The 25,099-nt window shown below is 37.6% G+C and overlaps 1 protein-coding gene across 4 annotated transcripts in view; it reads right to left on the reverse strand.

The window, feature by feature from the left end:
• The window catches only part of MTA3 (metastasis associated 1 family member 3), a 224,387-nt gene that overhangs the window by 99,065 nt on the left and 100,223 nt on the right, over nucleotides 1–25,099 (reverse strand). For 3 of the 4 annotated variants that reach the window (XM_077175847.1, XM_054629255.2, XM_077175848.1), the window contains exons 17-19: nucleotides 16,376–16,407; nucleotides 8,308–8,462; nucleotides 3,539–3,566 (exon numbers count right to left, since the gene is read on the reverse strand). In XM_077175847.1, coding sequence (XP_077031962.1) covers nucleotides 3,539–3,566; nucleotides 8,308–8,462; nucleotides 16,376–16,407 — 215 coding nt within the window. The remainder of the gene's footprint in view (nucleotides 1–3,538; nucleotides 3,567–8,307; nucleotides 8,463–16,375; nucleotides 16,408–25,099) is intronic. The other variant, XM_077175846.1, reaches the window with a different exon arrangement.

Here is a 25,099-nt window from a genome sequence, read left to right on the forward strand (position 1 = left end):
GTTTGCATTTTTATTTTGCTTTGTTTCCCAGAGCTTTGCCAGAGAAATTGGCTTCCCATACAAAGATGCTTATTTATAGAAAAATTTCTTCTTGTTCAAAACCAAATTGGTTTTAACTCCCACAATAGAAGGCAGCCAAATATTACAAGATGACACATTCCCACTGGGTATGTGGATTTAGGAAAAAGCTAAGCAGCAAGCTAACAAAAAGCTAAGCCCTAAGACTTTCAGTTAAAACGTTCGATAAAGAGGATTGGATTCAGCTAGATCAAATCCTCTGTGCAAACACAAAAAACAGCTTCTGAAAAAAAAACCTTTTGAAACCTTGCCAACCATACTGCAGGAAACTCTAAATTTGTCAAAAACCATAAGAAAACAGGTTAAAAGAACAGGTTAAAGATGCATGGCATCCCAATCTTACCTCAGACATACAGGGTGTATTGGAGGCTACGTGATGCACTCTAGCTGATGGACTGAGCTCAGGACTGGATTTAAGGGCTTTGCTGAATTGGGTCTGGAAGGTCCAGCAAAGAAAACAAGGTTTTTGGAAAAGCCAAGTGCTTATATAGGAGTTTCCTTAATGTATTTATCGTCCCTGTATTTCATATAAGTTATTGAGGTTTTCTTTCCCTCCCAAGTTTCCAAAAAGAACAAAAGTTTACAAAAAGGCTTATTTTGGAAATTGTATTTCCCTTCCCAAATATAAAATTTTCTGGCTATTTCTGCACCTACTGTATGAATGTGAGAGAACATTTGTCAACAGCAGTGGAGAAGACTGCAAGTGGCTGAGTGACCCTTCTAAACATGCCTTTGTTTTTTAGCTGAGCCATGTGAATTAGCCACATTCAAGCTCTGACCTAAGATGCAATTACAAAGCAAACTTTGGTATCTAAGCCCCCCTGGAGAGGCAGCATATTTGAATTTCTGCTCACAACAGGGCAGGATCATTTCACAAGAGCCAAAGGTGTGACTTTTCAGGCAGCAGTAACTAGGTCATTTACAGCCATCTGTTCCCAGCCTCAGCCTCCCTGTGGTCATCACCAAAGCTCTGTGCTAATTAATTTTCACCTGCTAATCAGTGCAGACAGCCCTGAAACTAACAAATCATCCAGGTTCAGTCAACAGCTTCTGGATTCCTGTGGGTGGCATTTCCATGAGACTTCATTACCAATAAAAGTAAAGAGTTTCCTCTGAAAGAAGATCCCCTCTAAGGCTTCTGACCTGCTCCATGTGGAGCAGTGCTCTGGAAGAACGAGAAGGCTTCATCTGATTCTTCAGAACAGGTGCTACCTGTTCTTTGCCTCCAAATCTTCAAGCAAGCACTTAAACACCTCCTTAATTTTGTGTCTGAGGAGTTAGGTATATAAATGCTTGGAGATACAGACTTAAAAGACCTGACTGACACGTCATGGGAGGTCTGTGAGGAAGCAGGGAACTGGATCATGGTTTTCCAAGTCCTAGGCAAGCGCTCCAAACACTGCAACATCCTTCCACGGCCATGTGGCTTCAAACAGGGTAAGCAGCTTACTGCAGTGCCACTGAAACTCCATTTAAACAGTGAGAAGATTAATCCACAGCTCCAAACCAGAATTGGATTGTATTCCATTTGCTCTGAAGACTGATAAAGCAAACCCCACAACAGTCTGTGTTTTTCAAACCTCCCAGCTCTGTCCAATGGCACAACTTACACTGAGCTCTGAGGCATTTTTGTAAACATGTTTTCCTTGTATATAGCCATGACTCCCTAAGTTAAAAAAATATTCACATTCTTCAAATGAGTTGTTTTAGTTCCATGGAATGAACCTGCTTTTAAAAACAAACATTTGCATTATCACAATAGTGCTACTTTGATTTAGTAGGTACTATAAAGGGTCCAACAGGAAATAATTACTGAAAGAAAAAAATGTCTTTAGACCCGTGAAACCTGCTCAATGAGAAATGAATGGTAAGAGATTATGATCTAGTTTCTATACTGCTGCTTGTGATTCCATACCACAGTACTTCAGCTGGGACTCAGAAAAGTATGAATTTATAAGATGTGAACAGTGCACAGCATTCATGAATAGACTACATGAAATAAGATCAAAATAACATCTCATAGAAACTATTATGCTCTCTCATGAGCATATAACAGCTTTGAATGGAAGTGAACCAAGTAGGATGGCTCCTAAACTGTAGCAAAGACAATTCCTCCCCAAATTCTTCATACACAGTATTGTCACAGAGACTGGAGAGAGCTGTCAGTTCACCTGGACTCAGACATGGTCAATCAATAAGATATTTGCAATCCTATCAGCAGGGATTAAAGAGAATTCTAAGGGATATATTCTGTAATCCCTGCTTTTCAAGATGCATGACAACTATATAATACAACAGAAGTAAAGGAGATGGAAAATTACATCCTTAGAGGCTGATTTGGCTTTTTGTTAGAGAGTTGGTCCATCACATTGTCAGGCTTGCAGCTGATGCTCCAAGAGTGCAGACAAGCATCTTCTTGCAGCTGGTTCAGGACTGGGGTCTAAAGGCCATGGTGCCATGCAGGTAAGAAATGAAAATACACGATGCCCAGGATCCAAGTGTGGTGTAGTTCAAAACCAGGATCAAATCAAAGTGTCTCATCTTTACAAAAAGCAAAGGCCAAAAATACCTTTTTTTCTTTTGGCACACAAGTTTTTTTTTTGCACAGTTGGGGCCAACTGGAAAAGAAAGAGTAAACATACCCATGGACATTTGTGTGATAGGAATTGTACGTGTGAAGAGGAAGAAGGAGCAGAAGAGTTAGCACTGGAACTCTGGCTCAGATGTAGAGCTGCAGCTCTGCAGTGTGTATCAGACCCCAGGCACCAAAGCCTTACTCCTCCAGTTTTCCCTTTTCTCCTGGCAACGTGCTGCAACTCAAGCACTGTGCATGGCCTTGCCTAAGCCTGGATTAAAACACGTGTGGGAGAGACAGGGGGCAGGGGCAGGTCACCCACAACTCTTAACTCGGGCTTTGGTTCCAGCAGGCTTTCAGTTTGTGTTTCCAGGTACAGGCTGGGTTTTCCATGGATAAAACTGCACTGCAGAGAGGGCCAGCAGCACGTGCAGGAGCACGAAGGGTGATGAGCACCAGCATGGCTCTCCCAGACTTCTGCATGAGAAGCAGACCACTGACAGCACAGCAAGACTCAACATTCTGCAGAAGCTGGTTGTCAGCCTCACATTCTCTTCTTTCTCAACATGCAACTTTGGATTTTAAGCTTTTTTTTGTGTGTGCTATGAGACATGCATAAATAAAAAATGAGTGGTACCAGGTAATTATCACAGCAGTTGTGATATCCTTACATAGCACCTCAACAAATCAAGGGAAGATTTTGCCTTTTGGAGACAAAACATGAAGTGAGGGATAAGAAAATTGCCTATATAATGCTGCCACAGGGATGCCTCTCAAACCATTTTATCAGCAAAAAAAGGAAGCCATGTCTGCTGGTACCAGCTAAAGATCACGTTCTAATTTTAGCAGTTGCAGTTAACTCATTCCCAATGGAGTTGCACTTACCGTGAGAAGGTTTCTAACTGCTTCAGCACTGAAAGGAAACAAGCATTGAGTCATTCAACTGCAGAGCTATATGCAAATATGCTTTTTGGCCCATGAAGGGAAAGCACATAGAATCCGCTGCTATAGCGCAGGCAGCCAAACATTTCCACACATTTCTTATAATGCAAATGCTGAAAAAAAAATTAATTCATTTACCAGCCAGTGTTTTAGCTGTCCCTACACAAGTGTGATCATTGGCATGCACATGCACTCTGCTAGGGACAGAGTGTGTGTATAGGAAATAGAGGCACACTGCATACCTAGAGTTGGTGAGAAAAGTTTTTGTCAACAGATATATTCCCCTTGTCATTGAATGGTTCAACAGTAATATTATTAATTTGACTCAAAGGTTGTGTTTATATCATCTATAACTCAATATATATTAAGCCAATATATTACATCTTACTAAGGTTCTAAAGACCATGATGATCAACTTTTTCAATTATTAACTCCCAGAACAGTAATTCTGTATAAAGAATTTAGTTCCTCACAAATGGTAATTTTCTCTGTTGACCTCTATTGGGCCTACAATAGAACCCACATCACCCAAAAATCTTCCTTATAGCAAAGCTGATTTAGCACAAAGAAATGAATAAAATGCTTTATAATTAGGAGAATACTGGCTTATCCTAAAGCATGCACGTAGTGCTAGGAGAATCCCAGCAACTAATATCTAATGATATTTAAAAAAAACTAAGGGCACTCTTCTGTGAGTAGCGATAAACACGAGGCTCTTTAAAGAGTGATTTTTTCAATGAATTGTGTAAACAGATTTGCACTTCAGAATAAAATCTTGAGCAAGTTATTTTACAGTAGAGAATGAGAATTTCTTTTTCATTTGAAAAGGATACAAATAAAGAAAAATACAAAAATATTAAATCCAGTAAAGGTCAATAAAATTACGATGTAATGTCAAAAGGTAAGTGTTCTCAAACTGCCATGTGGATTTTTGTCTAGATTAATCCCTGCTGTGAGCCCATGTCTATGAGGGGCAGGGAAATCCCATGGGAGCTGGTCTCACACAGGCATCAGGGAGGGTTTGGAATGAAGAGTACAGATGAAACAGCAGAACTGGGGACCTCTGTATTCATTGGCAAAATTCACTGAGCATGCTGACAGTATTCAGAAGGACATCCACATACAGACATGACAAAACTCATGAGGGTGATCCCTTCAAGGCTCTAACATGCAGACAGATGGAAACCCCTGTCTGTCTCCCAGAGTGGCCGTGGGCTGCAAGGACTGGGGCTCAGCACTGTGTTAGTGTGCAGCCAGCTCTGCAGGGGCAATCCTGGGAAGGAAGGAAACACAAATGGGAATTCTGCTGCCATTTTTCCCCAGATATGCAGAAACTGATAAACAGTGGGGGAGGAAATGGCTTCCAAATAGCTACAGCTTAAAAACAAAGCTGAAATGTATGAGGATGTGCATTACAACTGATATAAAATACATTCCTGTTCTACTCAGAGGGGCAGATTAGCACCCAAAAATATGTTCAACTTCAGATGTAAACTCCAGTTCTTGTGTTCCATGATACACAAGCTCACACTAATTTTTAAGAATACCTGCAGGCATTGTTGAACTGTGGCCTGAGCGTAGAGAGAAAGGCACTGCCCTAAAATTCCAGGGTAACTCCAAGGGTTACCATGGAAAGCTTAGATGATATATAATTCCCATTTTCACTGCTCTTAATATTTCACATCCATTGCTACAAATATCTCAAATATGTGAGCAATCAGATACAGAAGAGTTAACTTCACAGAAATAATACTGCTGCTTAAATTCAGAAAGTAAAGGGTGATTATTAAAAATTAATATTACTAAAATTTCTTCTAAAATGGAGTGATAAATAAATATTTAATAAATAGATATTTATAAATAGATAAATAAATAGATATAAATGATAATATATATTTACCTTATATAGGATATTTAAAGATAATGATATTATAATAATAATATTTATAGATAACAATAGATATTTACCTTATCTATTGATAAATAATAAAATTGAGAATTCTCATGTGCATCTTGGGTTTGATTAGCACGAAATAGACTAGTACCTCCTCTTTCAGTCTAGGAGCAATATTATTACTCTTTTTTTTTCCTCCACAAATATCAACAGTCTATTATTGGCTTTTTAAGCTAAATTTCTGTGAAAATTTACCCTCTAGACTCCCTACTTGATATTTTATAGAAATCTTAAGCATTAATTCATTAGACAAAAAAAAATTTTAGGACAGAGAAATGAAAATTATTGTGGACTGTTGCAAACGATACTGAAAAATAATTCCTTTTTTTCAGGCTGCAATTATACTGAAAAATATTTTTCCTTTTGCTATAATTAGCATGTGTCGCTCTCATATGTATTTTTAATGAACAAATTCACATGATAAAACAGACTGGATCCTGATGGAGCACAAAAAAGTTCCCTAAAGAACCAGTTGTGACCTTAGATAGGGTGATTATTTCTGACCTGAGTGTTCAGAACATGTTCAGAACCTAATAGCTGCTCCCTAGCAGCTCATTCTTATTTGTTGCTTTTTTGGGGTTTTTTTTTCATTCTGTGTCAGGACTGGGTAAATTTTGTGCTGCTTTTTCAAACATCTCCTCCCTAGTCATCTCTTCCCATTGTAATTATATTGCATCCAACTTGGCTTTTCAACTTTGTCCTGGCAGTGCTGAGCTGTGATCTCCTATCACAGGACAGGCTGCCTGGCAGGGACTGCTGTCTGCCTCCAGCTGCCCTCAAAGAACAGAGTATTTCATTGTTCTCTTGGACATGGGGCATTCCTAGCAGCAGAACCAGGCAGGGCTTTCCACTTGGGAGTTCTAAAGGCTGGAGACTTTCAGAGCCCAGAGGACAGCAAACTAGCCCAGCTCTAAATAATCTCAGAGTAAAGGTGAAAGGAATCAAAGGAAAAAATTAGAAAGGAGACACATGTGAGGGAAGGAGTCAATGAATGGAGATGGTATGAGGACAGGAAAGTACCAAAAAAAAAAAAAAAAAAAAAAAAAGAGAAAATGGAAAAAACGTCTGTGAAAGACAAGGAACAGATCTCATGTGAAATAGAGTTTCAAAGACAAAAAGCATTCCCTGCTGTGCTGCTCCTGCACCTGCCAGAGTGATGCAACAGCACATGTTCAGGCACCTCCTTGTTTGAGGAGTGTCAGTGAGGTCCAGCTTCCCTGTGTTCCCCATACCAGGAGGTTTCAAGTGTTACTTGAAACTGTTCATTATTTGGAGAAGAGGAGCAGACACAGACCCCTGAGCACTAAACCCTTGTTTGTGCCCCACCCTGGCTGCAGAGCCAGAACCAGCTCTGCTTTGTCCCTGGTCTGGGCAGGGGGTCTGCAGCCCTGGGAGTAGGAGGGGGATTTCCTAGGATGAGAACAAGCAGAGCTATCACAAATGAGTGATTTGCAAAGCCAGGACTCATCCCACTACACTTCAACCACCTGCATTTTAAACATCTAGTCCAGGTAAGTTGTCTGGGCTGCTTCCCAGATCAGTGGAGAGATCACTGCCCATGTAAGATTTCTCATCCTTTAACAGGCATTTCTCTATAAGACTGGGAAAAAATTAAATTGGAAATTCTAAAACTTCAAAAGGTAATCAATCTCAGTTTCAGGATCCAATTGTTAGGGATTAGTCTGATATTACTAAAGTCTTTGTATCAAACAACTCAAAATGCCATCAATCTGGGCTGGAATCAGAAGCCTAAGAGCTCATCAGCTCAGCAGCCTCTTACCATTCTCTCTGAATTGTTGCATTCCTCATAAAAAAACCCCAAAAGTGCCATAATGAATTATGTTGAAATAACCACCAGATCATCATGTGCTAGTATCTAGTATGTTAACTTTCCTAGCTGAATCTGCCATTAATGGGATTAAATGTGCACATTTTCCATGTTTATCTCTATATTTACATATGTTCTTTCTCTTCTCTCTTTTTATTATTTACATTTTTCTTCAACTACCAGATTTTCTAGGCTTGTGAAATAATCACAGAAGCGAGGAAAGTCTGATGTTACTTGCTATAATTAAGCAAGATATTAAAGGTTTTTAAATAACAGGCCCTTAAAAAAAAAAAAAAAAAAAAAAAAAAAAAACAAAACAAACCAGACTGTAACTTCTTGTCTTAGTCTGAATTAAATCAAGGAAGGGCCAGACAGGGGAAGACAAGAACAGAATAGAGGAACCTCCAGAAAAATAGTGACTCTTCCATGATATCAAGCACTTTTGGGGAAAGCAAAAGCTTGTTAAATTTTACCAAATAATCTGTAAATGAAAGGTTGAAGGAGATTATCATCTCAGTTGCTTTTAAAGGAAATCAACTTCTAGCCTGGAAAAGATGCTATCAGCTGTATATTTCTTCACTGTACACTATTTTTCAAGTTCTGAAAATTTCAGAAGATAACCTACACTGTAGATGCATTTATATTTTGCTGGATGGTCAGAGGTGCCCTAAACCTCATTGTATATGAACTAAAATAAGTGAAATTTAAAAGTTCTAATCTTTGCCACAGAGAAGTAGCACTAAGTGTTATTAATGAAATGCTGATAATATTAGTAGATAGAAGATGCAAGAAGTTTGGCATGTGCCAAGCATGGGTCTCTGCTGTAATGCAACTTCAGATAATAATGTCAAAAACTGTTATTGAAATAGTGGATCAGTAACACGTATGCAGTGAAGCCTCATTCCCTGCTAAGATTTCATTTTTTCTTACCTGGTCTCTTCTGTAGCTATGAAGAAACCATCATCTGAAGCATCAAGCCAATTTTGCCTCTGTCTCTTGATCACTGGAATGGTGCTGGTCTTAATGGCACTTGCACTGGCTTGCAAGGCCTTCCCATTAGTCATGTGGATGTGGGGAGCAGCATGCTGAAATCATAATAAAAGGGAAAGGTGTTTGTCTGAGAATAAGCATAATTCCATTAACGAATTCTGCTGCAAAGGGCAGCCTACACACGTCTGAAAACCTGGCTCATCTTCCTCAATCAGCACCTGGGGGCAAGATAACAACCAACCCGTGCCCATTGACATGTTTCATGCATGTCAAGGGTTTGAAGGTTTGAAGGCTGTTTAAAAACTGAATTAACTATTGCGAATGCCGTTGTATACAAAAAAGATATTGAAGCATGAGTCAATGCTATGAACTAAGCAATTCAGAAACAGAAACCCATTGATTTTAGGAGAGAATTAACATTTTCTGAGCAAAAAAACTAAAATCCCAAGCAATGAGATACAAGACCTATTTTTTCATCCAACTATGGCATTAAACTAATTTCAAAAAATGCATACTTCTCACTTTGCAGGTCCTTACTCTGCCTGTTTTTGTTTTTAAATAGAAGTCACTGAATAAGTGGTTTGGTCCTGCTGTTAACCTGAATGGAAGCAGGAAAACAAAGGTTTATATCACCATGTTGATGCCATGGTTCTTAGGTTTACTCACTGGTGTTTATCTAGTTAGAGCTACCTGCAATATATCTGCATTCATTTCACAGCTGATAACATCAAACTGAAAATGATGCATTGATTTTCCACTCAACCTTTACCCGGAGTAATTGTGCAATGAGAGAAAGTACTCAGATCTAACAAGAGAAGCTGCCTTTTTACACATGAGGAGAGTGGAAATGTTTTCTGTAATCATCTGTAGCTAATGTTTTGGAAGAATACACCATGACAAAAAAAATTAATCTTGCAAATCCTAATCTTGTTTCCCACATAATCAATTAGCAGCAGGACTAACAACAATTGGATAGAACCAGTTACGATGGAAGACATTATACAAAGAAGAAAATTTGCTTACTTTATCTCACATGAATTCAACATCATGTTTTCTTAGGTAGAAGTACTATTTTCTTGGTAAAATAACACCAGTGTTCCACATTACTGATAGCATTTTTGTAACATTCCTCAAATGCACCCAATGCTGCACATTCGTGGGTGTAGCCCCTAATTAGGGGAGCAGCACCACAGTCATTAGTAAGGAAGGGACTGGTAGCACCCACAAAACCAGCAGAACAGAGCACAGAACTGATCTCTTAAATCATGTAATTAAAACATAAAATAGCCAGAAAATATAAACAAGGGCATCATTTTTTCTGAACAATTCTTACACTCATATTCAAAGCATTATATTCACATAATGACAAAACCCTGATCCGCACCATTTGCTCTCTCCAGTAGGACAAATGTTGCGGTGTGAAGCAATATCCTGTTTCACCTTTCCCAGTCCCTCAGGTGTGCCAACCTCTCCCTTCCCCTCCCCCTTGCCCCCTTGCTAAGTGCTGTCCATCAATCTTAACATTCCAGCAAGGGCATCGTCTGGTTGGTGCAGTTCCAAAGATGCTTCTCAGCCCTGGGGTCATTGGCCAGTCCAGGTGTCATTGTCCCCTGAGACTGCCCCCCTCCCACCTGGTTGGTGGCTCACCTGTCCCTTCCCCTCCCCCTTTCCCTGGGCTTGAAAAGACACGGGACCATGAGGTCGGGATTCTGTTGGAGCTGTTACCAAGATTCGGAGATCTGTGACCATGGAATAAAACTGTGGATTAACGCTGCGGCAGAATCCGTCTCCTCTTCCTCTTCACCTCGCCTAAAGGTGAAGGCGAGGTGAAGAGGAAGAGGAGACAGATTCTAAAAATCTTTAAAGCCTTCCCATTAGAGCTAAAAACTGAGTTCCTGCTTGCCTGGACTTGTTCCAAGTGCCAGCTGCAACATCCAGCCAGCCAGGGGTGTCTCTGAGGTGAAAACACCACAGTTGCCGCCTCTGGTCAAGCAGCAAGGGCCAGAGAGCCCAGGCACGTTCCACCCACTAATATTGGGATCACATTCCAATAGACAAATTTTATGCATTGGACAGAAAATTTCCATCTATCCATTATGCTGCTGTGAGTAACTGAGCCATCTCCTCTGTGATTCCTTAGATCTCATGTAACAAAACCAAACAAGAAGAGGAGAAACAAGACATCATATTTGAGTGAGTCACATATAAATCTTTCTTAGACCTAAACTATTTTCCTTTGTCTTAAAACAAAGAAGATTTAGGGTGAATTTAATTGTTGCATGTAGGATCATTAATCTATCTTTGTAGCCCTTTAAAAATACTTACTTTTTTCCATTTTTTCAATCAGTGTCTAGACTGCAGTTTGGCTTTCACATATTTTTTCATATTGGCTCTGATGGGGAAAAGTACCTAAAAGACATGCTACTAGAAGTAATTCAGCTGTTATTTAGAGTAAATTCAGGATAAAGTACATAGGTGCTATGAAATTAGAAATTCATTAAGGTTTTTAACTACTGATCTCTTCTTGTACACAGTGGGTGGTGCTCAAAAAGAGAGTAAGGAGTCATGCATGGAAAACATTGCCACACATCAGATTTCCCATTCAATATTTCTATCTGGCAATTTCCTGTGCCATGCACTAGAAGAGCATTCATGGGCTCCAATGGTATATTTTTGTTGTGCTTCCCTACTAAATAATGGGTTTAAGGTATCTCATGTAATGATTCAGATCTTTTCCCAGGCTCCTTTCTAATACACCATTGAATGTTTCCTTAAGATAAGAAATACAGGCAAAAAATGTTCAAAAAAGGTACAAAAAGTATCTTTCCTGTGGCATAAACTCTGCAAAACAGTAAAGCCTGATGGGAAAAGTACTTGTCTTTTCACAACACTTTTTCCCCTGACAGAGCCAGATATTGCAACTAATTCTGAACTTCTGTTTTTTTCTACTTTTATTAGCCCCTAACCCTCACTCCAGGCAAGAGATAACATTATAGAAAATGACACAAGGCTTACAATATCATCTGCTTTCTGTTGCATCAATTTGGTTAGAATTTTCTCTTTTATTTCCTTTCTACCCCAGCCCTTTTAAGCTATTTGAAGAAATTAATTACATTTCACAGAAGGACAGAGAAAATAAGACCATTGTTCTCCAGTCTGTGCTAGGGACCACATTAATTTCAAGTTAATAAAAACAATTGAAGCTCTTGACCAGGAAATCAGTTCATTAGTTCCTCTCAAAAAATATATTCATCAATGAATATGAAAATGAGCATTCAATGCCACTGTCACACTAATATCAACACCAAGAGCAGAATGAACTTTCATACAAAGTACTCATTAAATGCTTTTCTTTTATGATGATGATGAACTCAAATTTTCCCTCCTAGAACACAGTTATGCCAGAAAGGTTATGAAAGCCTCAAGAATACTCCCTGTGCTACCACAGAAGTCCTTCTCATTTAAAACTCTTCTTGCAAAAAGCTTCAGTAATTTCCTCACAACACCACCGTGTGCAATCAGCTGCTCTGCTTTGATTTTGACTGTGTACATCACCAATGAGCTGTGCTCTGAGTTTGCAACACAGCCACTGGTGTTAAGGGTCTGCATGCCAGGGCCACATCACAGCAGCACCTGAGCATCAGGAGTTTGCATTTTGGACAAATCTTCCTCTGTGATGAGTGACTCCTTTCTCCCAAGTTCTTCACTTCAGTCTGAGCACATTCATTGAGATCTCTTGTTCCTCTGTGACAAAACTGTTCCACACTCAAAAGACATCAGGAGGAAAAACTTTGAGAGCACTCAGAAGAAAAACTTCTCAATACAAAGGGAGTTCTGATTCAGGCAAACTTACATCCCTTAAAGAACACAAATATTCAAGTCACTGTGGGGTAATCTCTGGGAAGAGTCTCACCTGTCAAACAGGTGGTGTCCAAGCTGCAGAGTGAATGCAGAGACCAAAGGCAATCCTTCCAAGGTCTTCAACAAGGAGGACTTTACATAAAGACTGGTTGTTGTGCAGCTCCACCTGCCCCTTGCTGATCCATTTCTCTGCTGCTTGCAAGTGCTGCTCATCAAAACTCACCTGGCAAGGGCATGAATTTCCCATCTGCTGAGACACCTCCAACTTCCAAGAAACACAGGTGATCCCTTCACAAAGAAGCTACATGTCTTTGTCCCTGTCAAATCTTCTGGGAGCAGCAGCACTGAGTTACAACTGTAAATCAGGTCTTTCAATACAAGATGCACCTGACATAAGGTTTTGCTGTGGCAGGGAAACCAAGGAAATGACTGCATAGGATCACTATACCCGTGCTATCTGCTCTAGTGGCAGCTATGAGTCCAATGAAGTCTGGATACCATCCCAAAATCACCTTAAATTAAAGTGGTAACTTATTATAGCATTTTTATTATCAAGAGTACATCTCCTGTCCTCACTGGCTCCCAGAGAAGTACAAGGACACTGAGATGCATAATGGTAAGACAAGAGAGAAATCCTATACAAATTCAGGAATGGGACCCAGATCCTAAATTCTAGCCAAGGTTCCTGCCTATAAGTTGCTCAGTTTTTTATATTGCTATATAAGTGGTCAAACATTTATTCATTGAGAGCCACTAAAAATTCTGAAAAGACACTCAGATCTGAAAAAAATTCAGCTTACAGTAATAAGCACTTACAGTAATTCAAAGTGTAAAAATTAACAGTGAACATTTGTACTATGGCTGAAGGAATGTATAACTGCACTAACATAAATTCCTAAGTGGATTTCAATTTATGATTTCTTATGTTTTCCTCCATTGTTTCTAGAAGGAAAACATTCCTTTTGCCTTAAATTAACATTTTTAGGGTTTTTTTGTTGTATCTTTAAACAAAACAAAAAAAAATCAATTCAAAGCAGAGCAAAAGAAGCTCCATACAAGGAGAAAGAAATCACTAGAATAAATCAGCTATGCTCAGATGACTGGCAATTACCCGTATTAATTGGTTCCATATATTTTGCATTGGCCTAATTATACAATACATCATTTAAAACAAGTTTAGAATTACCTTAAGTTTAATCAGGTATTGTTTCTCTTTTGCCACACCTGAGGTATTCCTATTTCCAAAGGGATTAGCATTATACCTTTAATAAGCATCAAGGGTTGGGGCTGGTTTACTTATTCATAGAAGTGGGAGATGAATGCAAAAATTAATACCCAAAATCTCTACACAGCATGAAGTTGCAAATGTTGATAATAGTATGCAGGCACACAACCACTTTGGGTATAGAATTTCATTAAAATACCCAAAGGCTATTAAAAGTGAAAGATGTTCAAACAACAGATCATATACAAGAAAATAAGCAAGTACTCAATACAAGTATAACTTCGGAACCTCTGGATTTGCCACCGAACCTTTCACAAACACCTACAATAGTTGTAATGCTGAAAATTTTGTGTTTTCTGTGAAAATGCTGAAAATGTAATGCTACAATCACTTTTCTGTGCAAGGGAAACAAACCCACAAAAAAACCCCAAAAGAAACAACCCTCCTAAAAGATGACAGCTGACTTGCCAAAGCCTCTGGGCCAGAATATTGCAATGTTTATAGTCCCTGCTTGTCATACATGGCACACAAAAGCTATATAACCTCTGAATACACCATGTCTTAGATGGTATGATTTTGAAGTAAACAGTTATTTATGGAAATCAGTAAATTAGTAATGGAAAATTAGGCTAGGCAACTATGCCCAGAATAAAAGGAAATTTATTTTATAGTTAAAAGAGAGCATGCTCTCCCTCTCCCCTCATCACACAGATGCTTAAAATATTTTCTGGGTTTTTATTTTTATGAACAAGAATCTGAAACAAAAAATAGGCAGCTATCATTGCCTTTAAATACAGAAGAAAAATACTTGAAATGTCCTCAGAAAAACTGGACTTTGTTTTTTGAGCAGAGCACACTTTATACCTCGCTGGCTTTGACTTCAGCAAAAATCTGAATCTTCAGAGACAAGATCAGATTTAATGCCTTACATTATTTCAACACCTGTATATGCAACTTTAAAGAGGTGCAAAAACTTCACCTTGGTAAGACAAAAGTTCTTTTACATCAGAGCAGCCAAGGCAGTAGCACAAATTTGCTGTGGTACCTCTCACATTCTGATGACTACAGGTCATGCTTTAACTTTTCACGTTGCAATCTAACTGTAATCAGTCAGAAAAAGGGGACTTCATTTCAGAGTAAATATTTATTACAGTAGCATTTTACATTGGCTCTCAGCAGCATTGCTTTACTACATCTGTATCAAATGTATCATCTCATACTGGCTTTAATGCAAGGAATACCATATTTCCTGGTTTTCCTGACAGTTTCTACTTACTCACTGGGGAGTAAGAAATTTTCTTTTACACATTCAGTTATGCTTGAGATGCAGAGTAGAGCAGACATTGCTGTAACAATTTCTCTCTACGAAGAATACTTACTTTTATTTCTACCTTTATTTATTTAAGTGCAATGAAAAATTACTGCGCACTGACTGCAGAATATTCACTTGAGGTCTGAGCCATCAGAGCTGTCAGCAGAGAGGTCTGGAAAGGTTCAAAACACAGGAACCTCTCAAGAACTCAAGTTATTTAAAAACCTTTTCCTTCTCTCTTTAAAAGTTAGGACATGTTTTGGTGTGAGGAAAAAAATATATAGGAAAAATCCTCACTCTTTTGGCTCAGTTTTTAGAACTGTTCTGGTATATCAATGGAAAAGAGAGACTGAGTATCTTCAGAGTACAATTAATAGGACAAAAAAGGGTAAAGGTAAAGCAGAGTGAAGGGCTCACCAGCTTCAACACAATTGTCCTGCTTTTTTTCCCAAACCAATGCAGTATGGAAAAAACATTGAAAAGTTTTTCAATCCCTTCCAAAATTTCATAGCAGAGGAATACACTTGAATAACTAAATATCTTCTTTTGAAATGGGTGTACTTAAAACAAATCCATGACCAAGAAGGATAACATCACATCCAGTAGGAAACAGAAACATCACTTTTCCAGACATCTCTACTATTTTGAAATCTGTTGTGGTCTGTAGTCCTTACCTATTTATAATTCGTTTGCACTGGATTAATAATGTCCATTGATGATAAAGGCAATGAACTATATTAACCCTTTATCCCCTGCAGAATGAAGAAATCCATGGGGGAATTTACCTGTCCCATAAATGCCATACATAAAAAAGATATAAACTTGAAGGGACACCCTAAAAACTGTAGGAATGGAAATAAACAAGCTCATGTCATGATTTGCTGGAGCTTATTCTAAAATTTCAATGCTTGCCTATTTTCCAAAAGCAGAAAGCCCTCTCCTCAAACACCCACAGGACAGGCATCAATCATAAGAGATTGAGAAAAGTTTTCTCTATGTGAATTGTTGTTCAGCCCTTACCTAACTTTATTATGAGTTTGAAAAATAAAGAGACCAACATTTCTCACCCTATAAAAATGCAAGATAGTCACTAAGTGCATGACATTTTTTTACATAAAGCTTTCTAATCTCATTTTTGAAAGTGTATCTATCCTCTTAAACATTTCCCATTTCTGGAATCCAAATTATCAAACTCAAGGTAAAGTCAGAAACCCGCCTCTAAGGAATGTTATGCAAAAAATTACTCAGCTATTGTTCTGAAATTTAAATGTGCTTTGCCCCACGTGATATAGATACAATGCAAGAAATTTTATCGACATTAATTTGATAATCAAAAATTACTTAAACACAGAGCATAGAATTGTAGTTGAATTTTTCAGCTATTCAAACTGACAGCACTGTTACTTCTAAGCTCTTTAATCTCTGATTTTTTCCCCAAGATTTCTCATGAAATAAAGACAGACTCGTTTTATGTCTACAGTGATATTGGAATATAAATAAATAAAAAAAAAAAAAGCCAATGGCTTAGGATACTACTATATCTACTTCATTTCAAAGGAAAAAACCATAGCTATAGGCAGATCAATACCTATAATCTCCTCTATACTTACCATGATTGTTCTTGTTGTATGGCTGGATGATTCTGGAAAATAAAAGAACCAGAGCACATTAGAATGTTTTCTTTATCCATGAAAGCCCTATGTTCTGATGCTCACCCTGAAGGCTATGGTGCTACTGCTCAGCTACAACAATGAACACATCAAAAATGCAGAGACTGGAAAGATTTCTCATGAAGTGAGCATGAGACTCATCATTGGTCCTGAATATATATGGCATGCTATAATATGCTGTTAACTGCACTCGTTCTCTTTGCTTAATTATCCTCTTCTGCAAGAAAATATAAAAATGGAACTAATTCATAATTCATGTTTGAAGAAGTGAGGGCTTTTTCATTTTGCTTCCAACATATGGCATCATGAAGGGTTAGCTCTGCAGACAAAAATACAGATAGTATCAACATAATTCCATTACTATTCCCATTTCAAAAAAAAAGGTTTATAAAGCTAGACAACACTTTTTCTTAGAATTTTGAGGTGGATGCTCAGTTTGAAACTGACAAAGCTTTTTGAGAAATGCAACATGCACAAAAGTTAACAATTATTTCCCATATGATAAAACAGGAGTCAATCAACTGAGCTCATGGTAATATTTATATAAATTGCAGAGCAATCACTACTAGGCCAATAATTAACATAGATTTCACCTTGCTGTTTAACTCAGATTACTTTTGCTTTTTACTTTCCCCAAGAGCAGAAATAAATCACATTCTCTTTGCTTTAAAATGTTACAGTTCACATATTAGAGACCGTGTTCTTTTTCAAAGCAGTGCAACTTCAGTAACAAAACATAAACAGTTAAAAAACCTGCAAGAAAACTCACTGCTGGTCTATAAGATGAAAGATGATACTACCAGCAGTCTCACAGACTTGCTCAAAAATTTGGATAGGACACCTTGTTGCCTATAGAGAGTTCTTAAGGAAGGGACATTCATCAAAACCACATGTTTTTATAAAAGGTACACAAGTCTGAATGAATTGAATCAGCAGAGTCTCAGTTCTGCAAGCAAGATAAATTCTAAATAATTACACTTTTTTATTCTTGGTTCCAAATTGCAACTTACAGGGTTTCTGACTAGTATCACTTACACAAAGAATCCTTGAGGGATTTTATCATTGTTAAAAATTGTATTAAAGAGATTAAAAGGGCATGAGAACAGCTGCATATCTCTCTCTCAAAAAAAAATGTAATTACACTCCTTAAGTGGCATTTCCCTTTCATTTTGAGGAGTCAGCTTAGTCTGAAGGCATAGTTCAATCACTGATAGAAAAAAGGTAAACCATTTTAAACATCTCAAACTATTTTTAAACTCCAACATTCAACAGAAATTCCAGTATATAGTTTACATTTACATTTGTACAAGTCTTCATCCCTAGTCAGTTTTAAATAAGAAATATATATATCACTAAGGTCACACTGACAGTACTGTAATGCGAATACCTACCTAAAGCCAGCAATATCTCAGTTATGAGCTCCTCTACCAGCCCTCTTTCCCCTCTTTTTTCATGCAAAAGTTATCATTTATAAATACACATTTAGGTCAGTAGTTCTCAAGGCAATTTTTAAACTGGTAGTATAAGAACTAAATATTGTGATAATCTACTGCTTCCTGATACTTGAACATATTTGGCACTATTACAGAGCAAGAGAAGATCACAGTAGAGTGAAGAACTCTGTAATCAGTTAATTTTTTATCTTCACAGTAATTTTTGATATTAAAACTTTTTTTTTTTTGGCATCGCATTAAAATAACATTTCAGGACCTGAATATTCCTGGGAAAACACAGAGACTGCATTAATGGAATAATAAATGAGACTAAAATTCATTCAATTTATAAACATAAATATTCAGAAAAAAAAACCCACCCAACCACCTTATCTCCAACATCCAACCACCTTATCTCCAAGAGCACAATATTTTCTGAAGAATTCCGAACGTAGGCAGAATTATCCACAAAATTAAACACAAAGAATGGGGCTTCTTGTCTCTTGAAATAGAGAAGAGATGCATTACAGAGTGCTTTCAGTTACTCCCAAAATGATCAAAGCCCACAAACAAAAATCCACATTTTTTATACAGAGATACTTGAAACCTTCCCTCTTACTCAGAGGTGCTGTGCTTTTGGCATAGCTCTATATGCCAAGTCTATAAAAACTGTGCTTTGCCATGATTGTCCCAAAATACACAGACATGCTCTCACTCAGTTGTCTGTGAAACTGAGAAGATCTCCCTAAAATGAGCTGAGAAACAACTGAATTTTCCTGGAAATTGTTAAACAGTGCATTTCTGAAAAGAACCTGACAGACGCTGTTAATGCAGTTCCAGCAGCTGTTAACTCCAGGATATTGCCATATTGATAATCTAATAATAAAACCCAGCCAAGGAGTCAAAAGAGATGTTATATTTGTAAATATCCCTGTTATATCATGCAATAGACTGATTCTCTTTTTTTGCATGTATTTTTCTTGCTGTAGATACTGAAATATCATCTAACTTGCCAAACATCAGAGAGCTGACTATATCCATAAATACAAAGATAGGAAAAGAACTGTTTAATAAGTAGATATAGTCAAAAGATTCTAGGATCTAGCATAGAGTACTAATTAAGGTGCCATTGTTACACAATTTAAACTCTTATATACTCTGATACACAAATACTCAGACTTTGGAACTGAAGTCTGAATATTTGTGTATCAGACTTCAGATAGACAAACAGACACCAATTTCTTCCAGAAAATAGTTACACCCTGACTTGGCAGGTTCTGAAAAATACTTATGCATGGACACACCAGCCAATTTTGTGGAAAACTTTTAACTAAGGCAACTAAGGAAGAAAGCCCTTGCTTAAAGAGGCAGTCACACAGCATTAGAAAGCTTTACAAAGGGTCTGCACACCAATGTAAACTCCAGCGCAGCTCAAGGGGATCAGATATTATTTAAAAATCACAACATTCTCGGTGTTGAACAGAACAGAAAACAGAACTTTGGATTTTCATTTTTATCTGCCAAGTTCTACAATGCTTTAGGGAAGTGATATAATCTGGCTGGAATCTTAGTGAAACGGGCACCCGTGGACACTTGGTTTATAAGTGAGTTCTTACAGCAGAGGACTTTGTGCAAGACAGTGACGTGTACTTGCACCCCTGCAGTAGGAGGGGAACTCCAGGATGGAGACTGATTCTCCCCTTAAGGGCAGTGAGTGCCAGGGAAGTGGATTGCTCCATTCTAAGCAGAAGTGAGCAGAAATCATCACCACTAACCAGGGTTTGTAGTGCTGTCACGTGGGGGAGTTTTAGTAAATGCAGCTTCAGTGCTGATAAGATGCTTATAAGTTTATTATTGTGGAGAAATTGATGTACCAACAACAGAAACGGCCTAAGATGCCCCTGTGCCCTTTCTACAACATATTTATTTGAACTCAAATAGAAATGAGTAAGCTGTAGAAGACATCTCACATTAGAATGTGCTTTACCAACCATATTGATCATCAAGCATTTCTCTCTGTTTTCAGACAGTAGGACACCATAAAACTTCCCACTGTAAAACCATTTAAGGCTAAATCAGAAACAGTGCATTGCTTAGGGATGGTGTCAGCCACATAATTATTTCAAGTTTACATATTATTTCCCAACAACATGTTATTTTTTGTTACATATCAGAACTCTTTTCCAGATGTTCATGTGTTATTTGTATATGAGATATTCTTTATATCTGCTGATAGAAAACAGAGTTCCCTGGCATTTCTCCTTTTTGGGTAATGGGATCATTGACAGTAATAATGGGTGAAACATGTCCTACTTCTAAAACTTCCAGAATAAATATGCTTGAAGCTAGTGTGATTTTGACAGGTGGAAAATAAAGGCAGACTGGCAATATCAGAACAGTTCAATCCTAGCAACATCTCAGCATAAGACTTTAAAGGTTAATTTCACCCAGGATGGACCACCTTATGAAAAAATCTGAGAAAGGAAGACTGCTTCATTATTTCTCCTCCATTTGGGTTATGAATGTTTTGAGTAACCAAACATAATTGTTTTTTTCCTCCCAGTTTGCAGCAACTGAACAAGTGACATTTTTAATTCAAAAGTATTACTAAAAATATATAACTATATATGTATATCTGACAGTAAGAATGATTTTTGAGGAAGACTGTTATTCTCTCAAGACAAAAGTTTTAAACACTGGAGAAAGAATATACCGATGGAAAAAAAACAAAACCAGAAAACCAAACAAATAAAAAAAAAAAAAAAAAACAACAAAAAAAAAAAAACAAACCCACAACCAACCAACCAAAAAGCTCCACAAAAAAACCACACTAAACATCACAGACCAGACACAGGATCTTTCCAGTCCCACTGCCTAAGCACTTTGTAAAGATGCCTTCCCTATTGCATTATGTACTAAAATTGTTAGGAACTATTGCTCTGCAATCACAGCTTACAAAAAATAATCAACCTACTTGCCAGTAATCATACACAGAAGCACTGTGAGCATGAACTCCAGATCTTGAATCCAGAACCCATAATTCAGGAGGTAATATGCGGCTAATCCTGTTATCAAACAAACAGGATTCTCTTTCTGCAACTGTAATTCTTTAAAATAATACTAGGGGAAAGTAGTGATTCTAGGAATTAAGCTCTGGCTATTTGCATTGTGGTTTAAATGTTAACTTAATTACAGTGTTGTTTCCTGTTTGAAAGCTGATTCATTCTGCCAATTAGGAAAGCCAAGGTTACTGCAGTTTCATGTCTACACAATACCTGTATATTAAAACAAGAAACACTGACTCAACAGCAGAAATGGGGCACTTTACCATGAAGTGCCCTTCCCTCCCCCTGGGATCCCACTTGCCTTGCTCTTCCTGATCCCTGCTGCCACCAGTGGTACCAGAAACATGTGTGCACTGGTGAGTTCAGGGATGCAACACACCAACTTTTCATAAGCATTCATTTCCTTGGCACAACAAAAGCAAAGTAATCTATGGCACGCTCAAAGTAGTGCTTTAGAGCATGAATGTGACTCTAGATTTTTGCTTTTCTTGTGAATCAATTGTAGGCAAAGAAGCCTTACAAAACCAAAGATCAATTTTTGAAAGAAAGGAATAAGTGCCAAAGGAATCAATAATAGTGCTTTATTCAATTTCTAATGTACTTTCACCCTGGGAAATAATTTACATTTCTCAAGATACAGTAAACCTGAGCACTTCAGTTGAATGGATATTGTATTTTGACTTTGGCATAACAAAAGTAATCGCTGTCTGTATTTTTAAAAACACACAACGTGCTTAGGAACAGTTCTTTCTCAGAGGAAATCCAAGGAAACCTGGGTTTGCTGAAATGCTTTTGCTCCTCCCAAGCACTCCTGTGGGCAAATTACACTCCTTACCTTTTCTCACTGAAAAATACCCTGCAGTTTAAGCAGTCATCAGACAGAGAATGGAAGACTGTCCTTTTATTTGTACTCAAAGGAGCTCAAATACTTGGAAGATAACTGTAATGTAAATTCAATGTATATGTGAGATAATGTCCCGTGTGAGACAAGAGATGATTTTGTCAATTTTAAGAAATTCTAGGGGGAAAAAATATTTCTCTTCTATTTTTTCAGACAGAAGTATTTTCCTCCTACTTGGTTATTGTTCATGTTAAGTCACAATATCATTTGCATCACTGGGTTTGGAGAAATGAAGACTGACGAGGGAAGTGGGGAATCATCAACTCACTGTTGAATAGCACAGAAATTTAAATAGGGGAAAAAATTTACTTGATACTTGCTAACATGAGATGCAGAAGCTTAGTTCTACAAATGATTGACAATGTCAGCAGTAACATCCTGGCCTGTGTCACTTTCCAGGCACATTATTTGGGCTCTGGAAGTTGTCAGTAGTTCATCATGATTTGTACCTCTGCAAAAACAAGTGGATTTACTAACCACAGAAATGTAAGCTTTAGAGCATTTTAGTTTCCTAATAAATATTTTAAATTATTGCTTCCAACTACACAGTGAAAATGGAGAGAAAATGGCTACTCTTGTGCAAGTTGCAAAATTTAAATGTAAAAAGGTTGTTAGGTCAATCTCTTGAGGGTCAGAGATGGTTTAAATGACTCTGTATAGAAAGGCAGGACTAAGCTCTTAAGTATTTCCTATAATGATATAAGCATAAAAGCAATATATTTCGGGAAGTAACTAAGAGCCATGAACACCTTTTCATATTCCTTTGCTTTCCTCAGTAAATGACAGTAACACAGCATCATTTTTTCCTGAGAGATCTATTTTCCATGTTCACATTTCCATCAATACCAGTGTACACATTTGACTGAGAAATCTGCAGCTGAATATTTTAAAGCATTTTCTGGCTATAGCAAAGACCAAAGCTAGAACACGCATGTCCTAAGCAAACTTCAGAGGGAAAACTGACTGTGGAGCAATATATAGCTTTTGTCTCTCACTTTTGGGAAGAGTGAGTATACACAATCCAGCATTAATCATACCTTGTGCTTTAGGATGGAAGAAATGGCAAATTTTCACATGGCAGCTTGTTTGCCACAACTCATTTCTGCTCTTTCAGTAAGAGATCACTGGTATGTTAAAGGAGGTTTATAACAATTTTGGTAGGTTTACAGTTTATTAATGTGTAAGAGAAAATTTATGGTTTTCTTTTTTAAAGTAACAGAGCACCAGATGTTTTTTGATGTGCAATCCATGCTGCTCCTCTGCCACCATAGCAGAACATCTGTCTCTACCAAAACACAGTATTGTGATAACAATCAGACACTTTTGAGAAAAAACAACTCACTCACTGCTGAAAAATTCCACCCTAGAGTGAAACCTCCTTCCCTTTAATGTACTTTCACATAATGTTATGTGAACTTAATTATAATAATATTATAATTGTTCTCTCTGTTTCAAGAAAATTTGGGACAGGAAAGGTTTTAGTCTCCCTGTATGTCTGTCAGGCTGCTGATGTTTTCATCTGTTTGTCATAAATTCCCCATGGAAAACTAGGAGTGGAACCTAAGCCTGTCTACCTTGCTCATCTCCTGAATAGCCAATAGTATCAGTCATAAGCATAGAGAGAAGGATTGACCAAAACAGTATCTAAGAGAGAAGGAACACCTTTTTGAGGTTTTTCTCCATTTGCCAATTTCTCCTGTCACCTTCTCATCCTGCCAGGCCAGAAATGTGTGGGTTCCTAGGAAAAGAGACCCCCAAAATTGTTGCCTCATTCCTACATACTTCATGTATCTGCTGTGCACTTCAGTAATATTCCACAACAGAAATTGGACTGTTGAAAGCATCCTCTTGAAGGCAGCAGGACATGTCAGACTGAAATACAGCACTAAAGGTATGGCAGGGAAGAAAGGAGGATCAGGGCTGTTAATTCGAGTCTCTTCAGCAATGAAATGCTGGCTCTTTTATTTTTGTCCACAATATGAAAATGCTATCAACAGGCACAGACAGATTTCTGTACCTCATCAGTACGCTGATGCCTTGGACATCCTGTGGATATTCTGGTTCTCATGTATGAAAGGTAAGGAAATGCATGCCAGATGACAGAAATTATTCTTGTGTAAAATACCTCTACCTGATGTTTCCAAATACTATAAGCAAAATTATCATTACTCACCCTGCCAAAACAATAGGCTGACGTAAAATTTGAGTACTTGGATGCACTGTTCCTCACAGTTAAGCAGCTTGTGGGAGAAAGTAATTGCTTGGAATAATTTCAGACACTGTAATTTAAAGATCAGATTCAAAATATCTAAAGCGCTTTACAGTCACACCTAAATCTTCCCATCATCAACTCCAGTAACAAAATTGGATACGTGTAACCTTCTGCAACATCGTGATTTTCTGAAGATGGAATTTTCCCACTTGAAAGAGGCTATCTTCATGGCAGAGAACCACTTAAATATCTTATGCTGACTTTAATTTCAGCAGCAATTGAAATGCTGCATCTCCAGAGTAGTTAAAAGCTCCAGTATGTATATTACACAAAAGCTTCTCAAAGTGAGTTTTCCAGAACAGTACTTTGCCAGTTCACTGGCACTTTTTATTACATCTCACAGAATGCAAGATTTGCTGTTGTTTGAAAATAAAATGAAAAACACTTTTCTAAGACCATTCAGCAAAACTCTTCCTCCCAATCAGGGACACAAAAACCTACGAGATCCTCTCTCTAGCTACAATACAGAGTGCTTAAGCAAAGCAATCACACTCATGTCTATGACTGACAATAACAAGATATCAGGGCACAACCTCCCCATTAAGAAAAGATAAATGAGGGAGCTCATTCATCAATTGCACCAAAACCTTTCTGGAGGTGCATCCATGGAAAACTGAAAGGGAATGTTGTGCTGCATTGGCTAAAAGCAGAACTCAAGACAGTGTAAGACTTGTATAAGAAATGCTAATCATATTCTTGTTTATTATTCTTAAAAGCATTTAACTAAATATTAATGATGTTTCTCATAATCTTCCCCCACTTCCCCAAAGAGGCATAAAAATGTGCCATTTCCATAATGTACTGCTATATTCAAAGCAAATAATTATTAATTTGCTTAAAAAGAAATTCTGCCAAAAATAAGGCACTCATCTAGGCAGTAAGATTGGCTTAAATTATGCTAATCTAAATATATATTTGCACAAGCCTAAGCAACATTTATTTGAATGCTATGAAATATTGTACATCTTAAGTAAATATATTTATGTGGCTTTC

This window comes from Agelaius phoeniceus, chromosome 3 (assembly GCF_051311805.1).
Source record: "Agelaius phoeniceus isolate bAgePho1 chromosome 3, bAgePho1.hap1, whole genome shotgun sequence".
In the NCBI taxonomy this organism is placed as follows: domain Eukaryota; kingdom Metazoa; phylum Chordata; class Aves; order Passeriformes; family Icteridae; genus Agelaius; species Agelaius phoeniceus.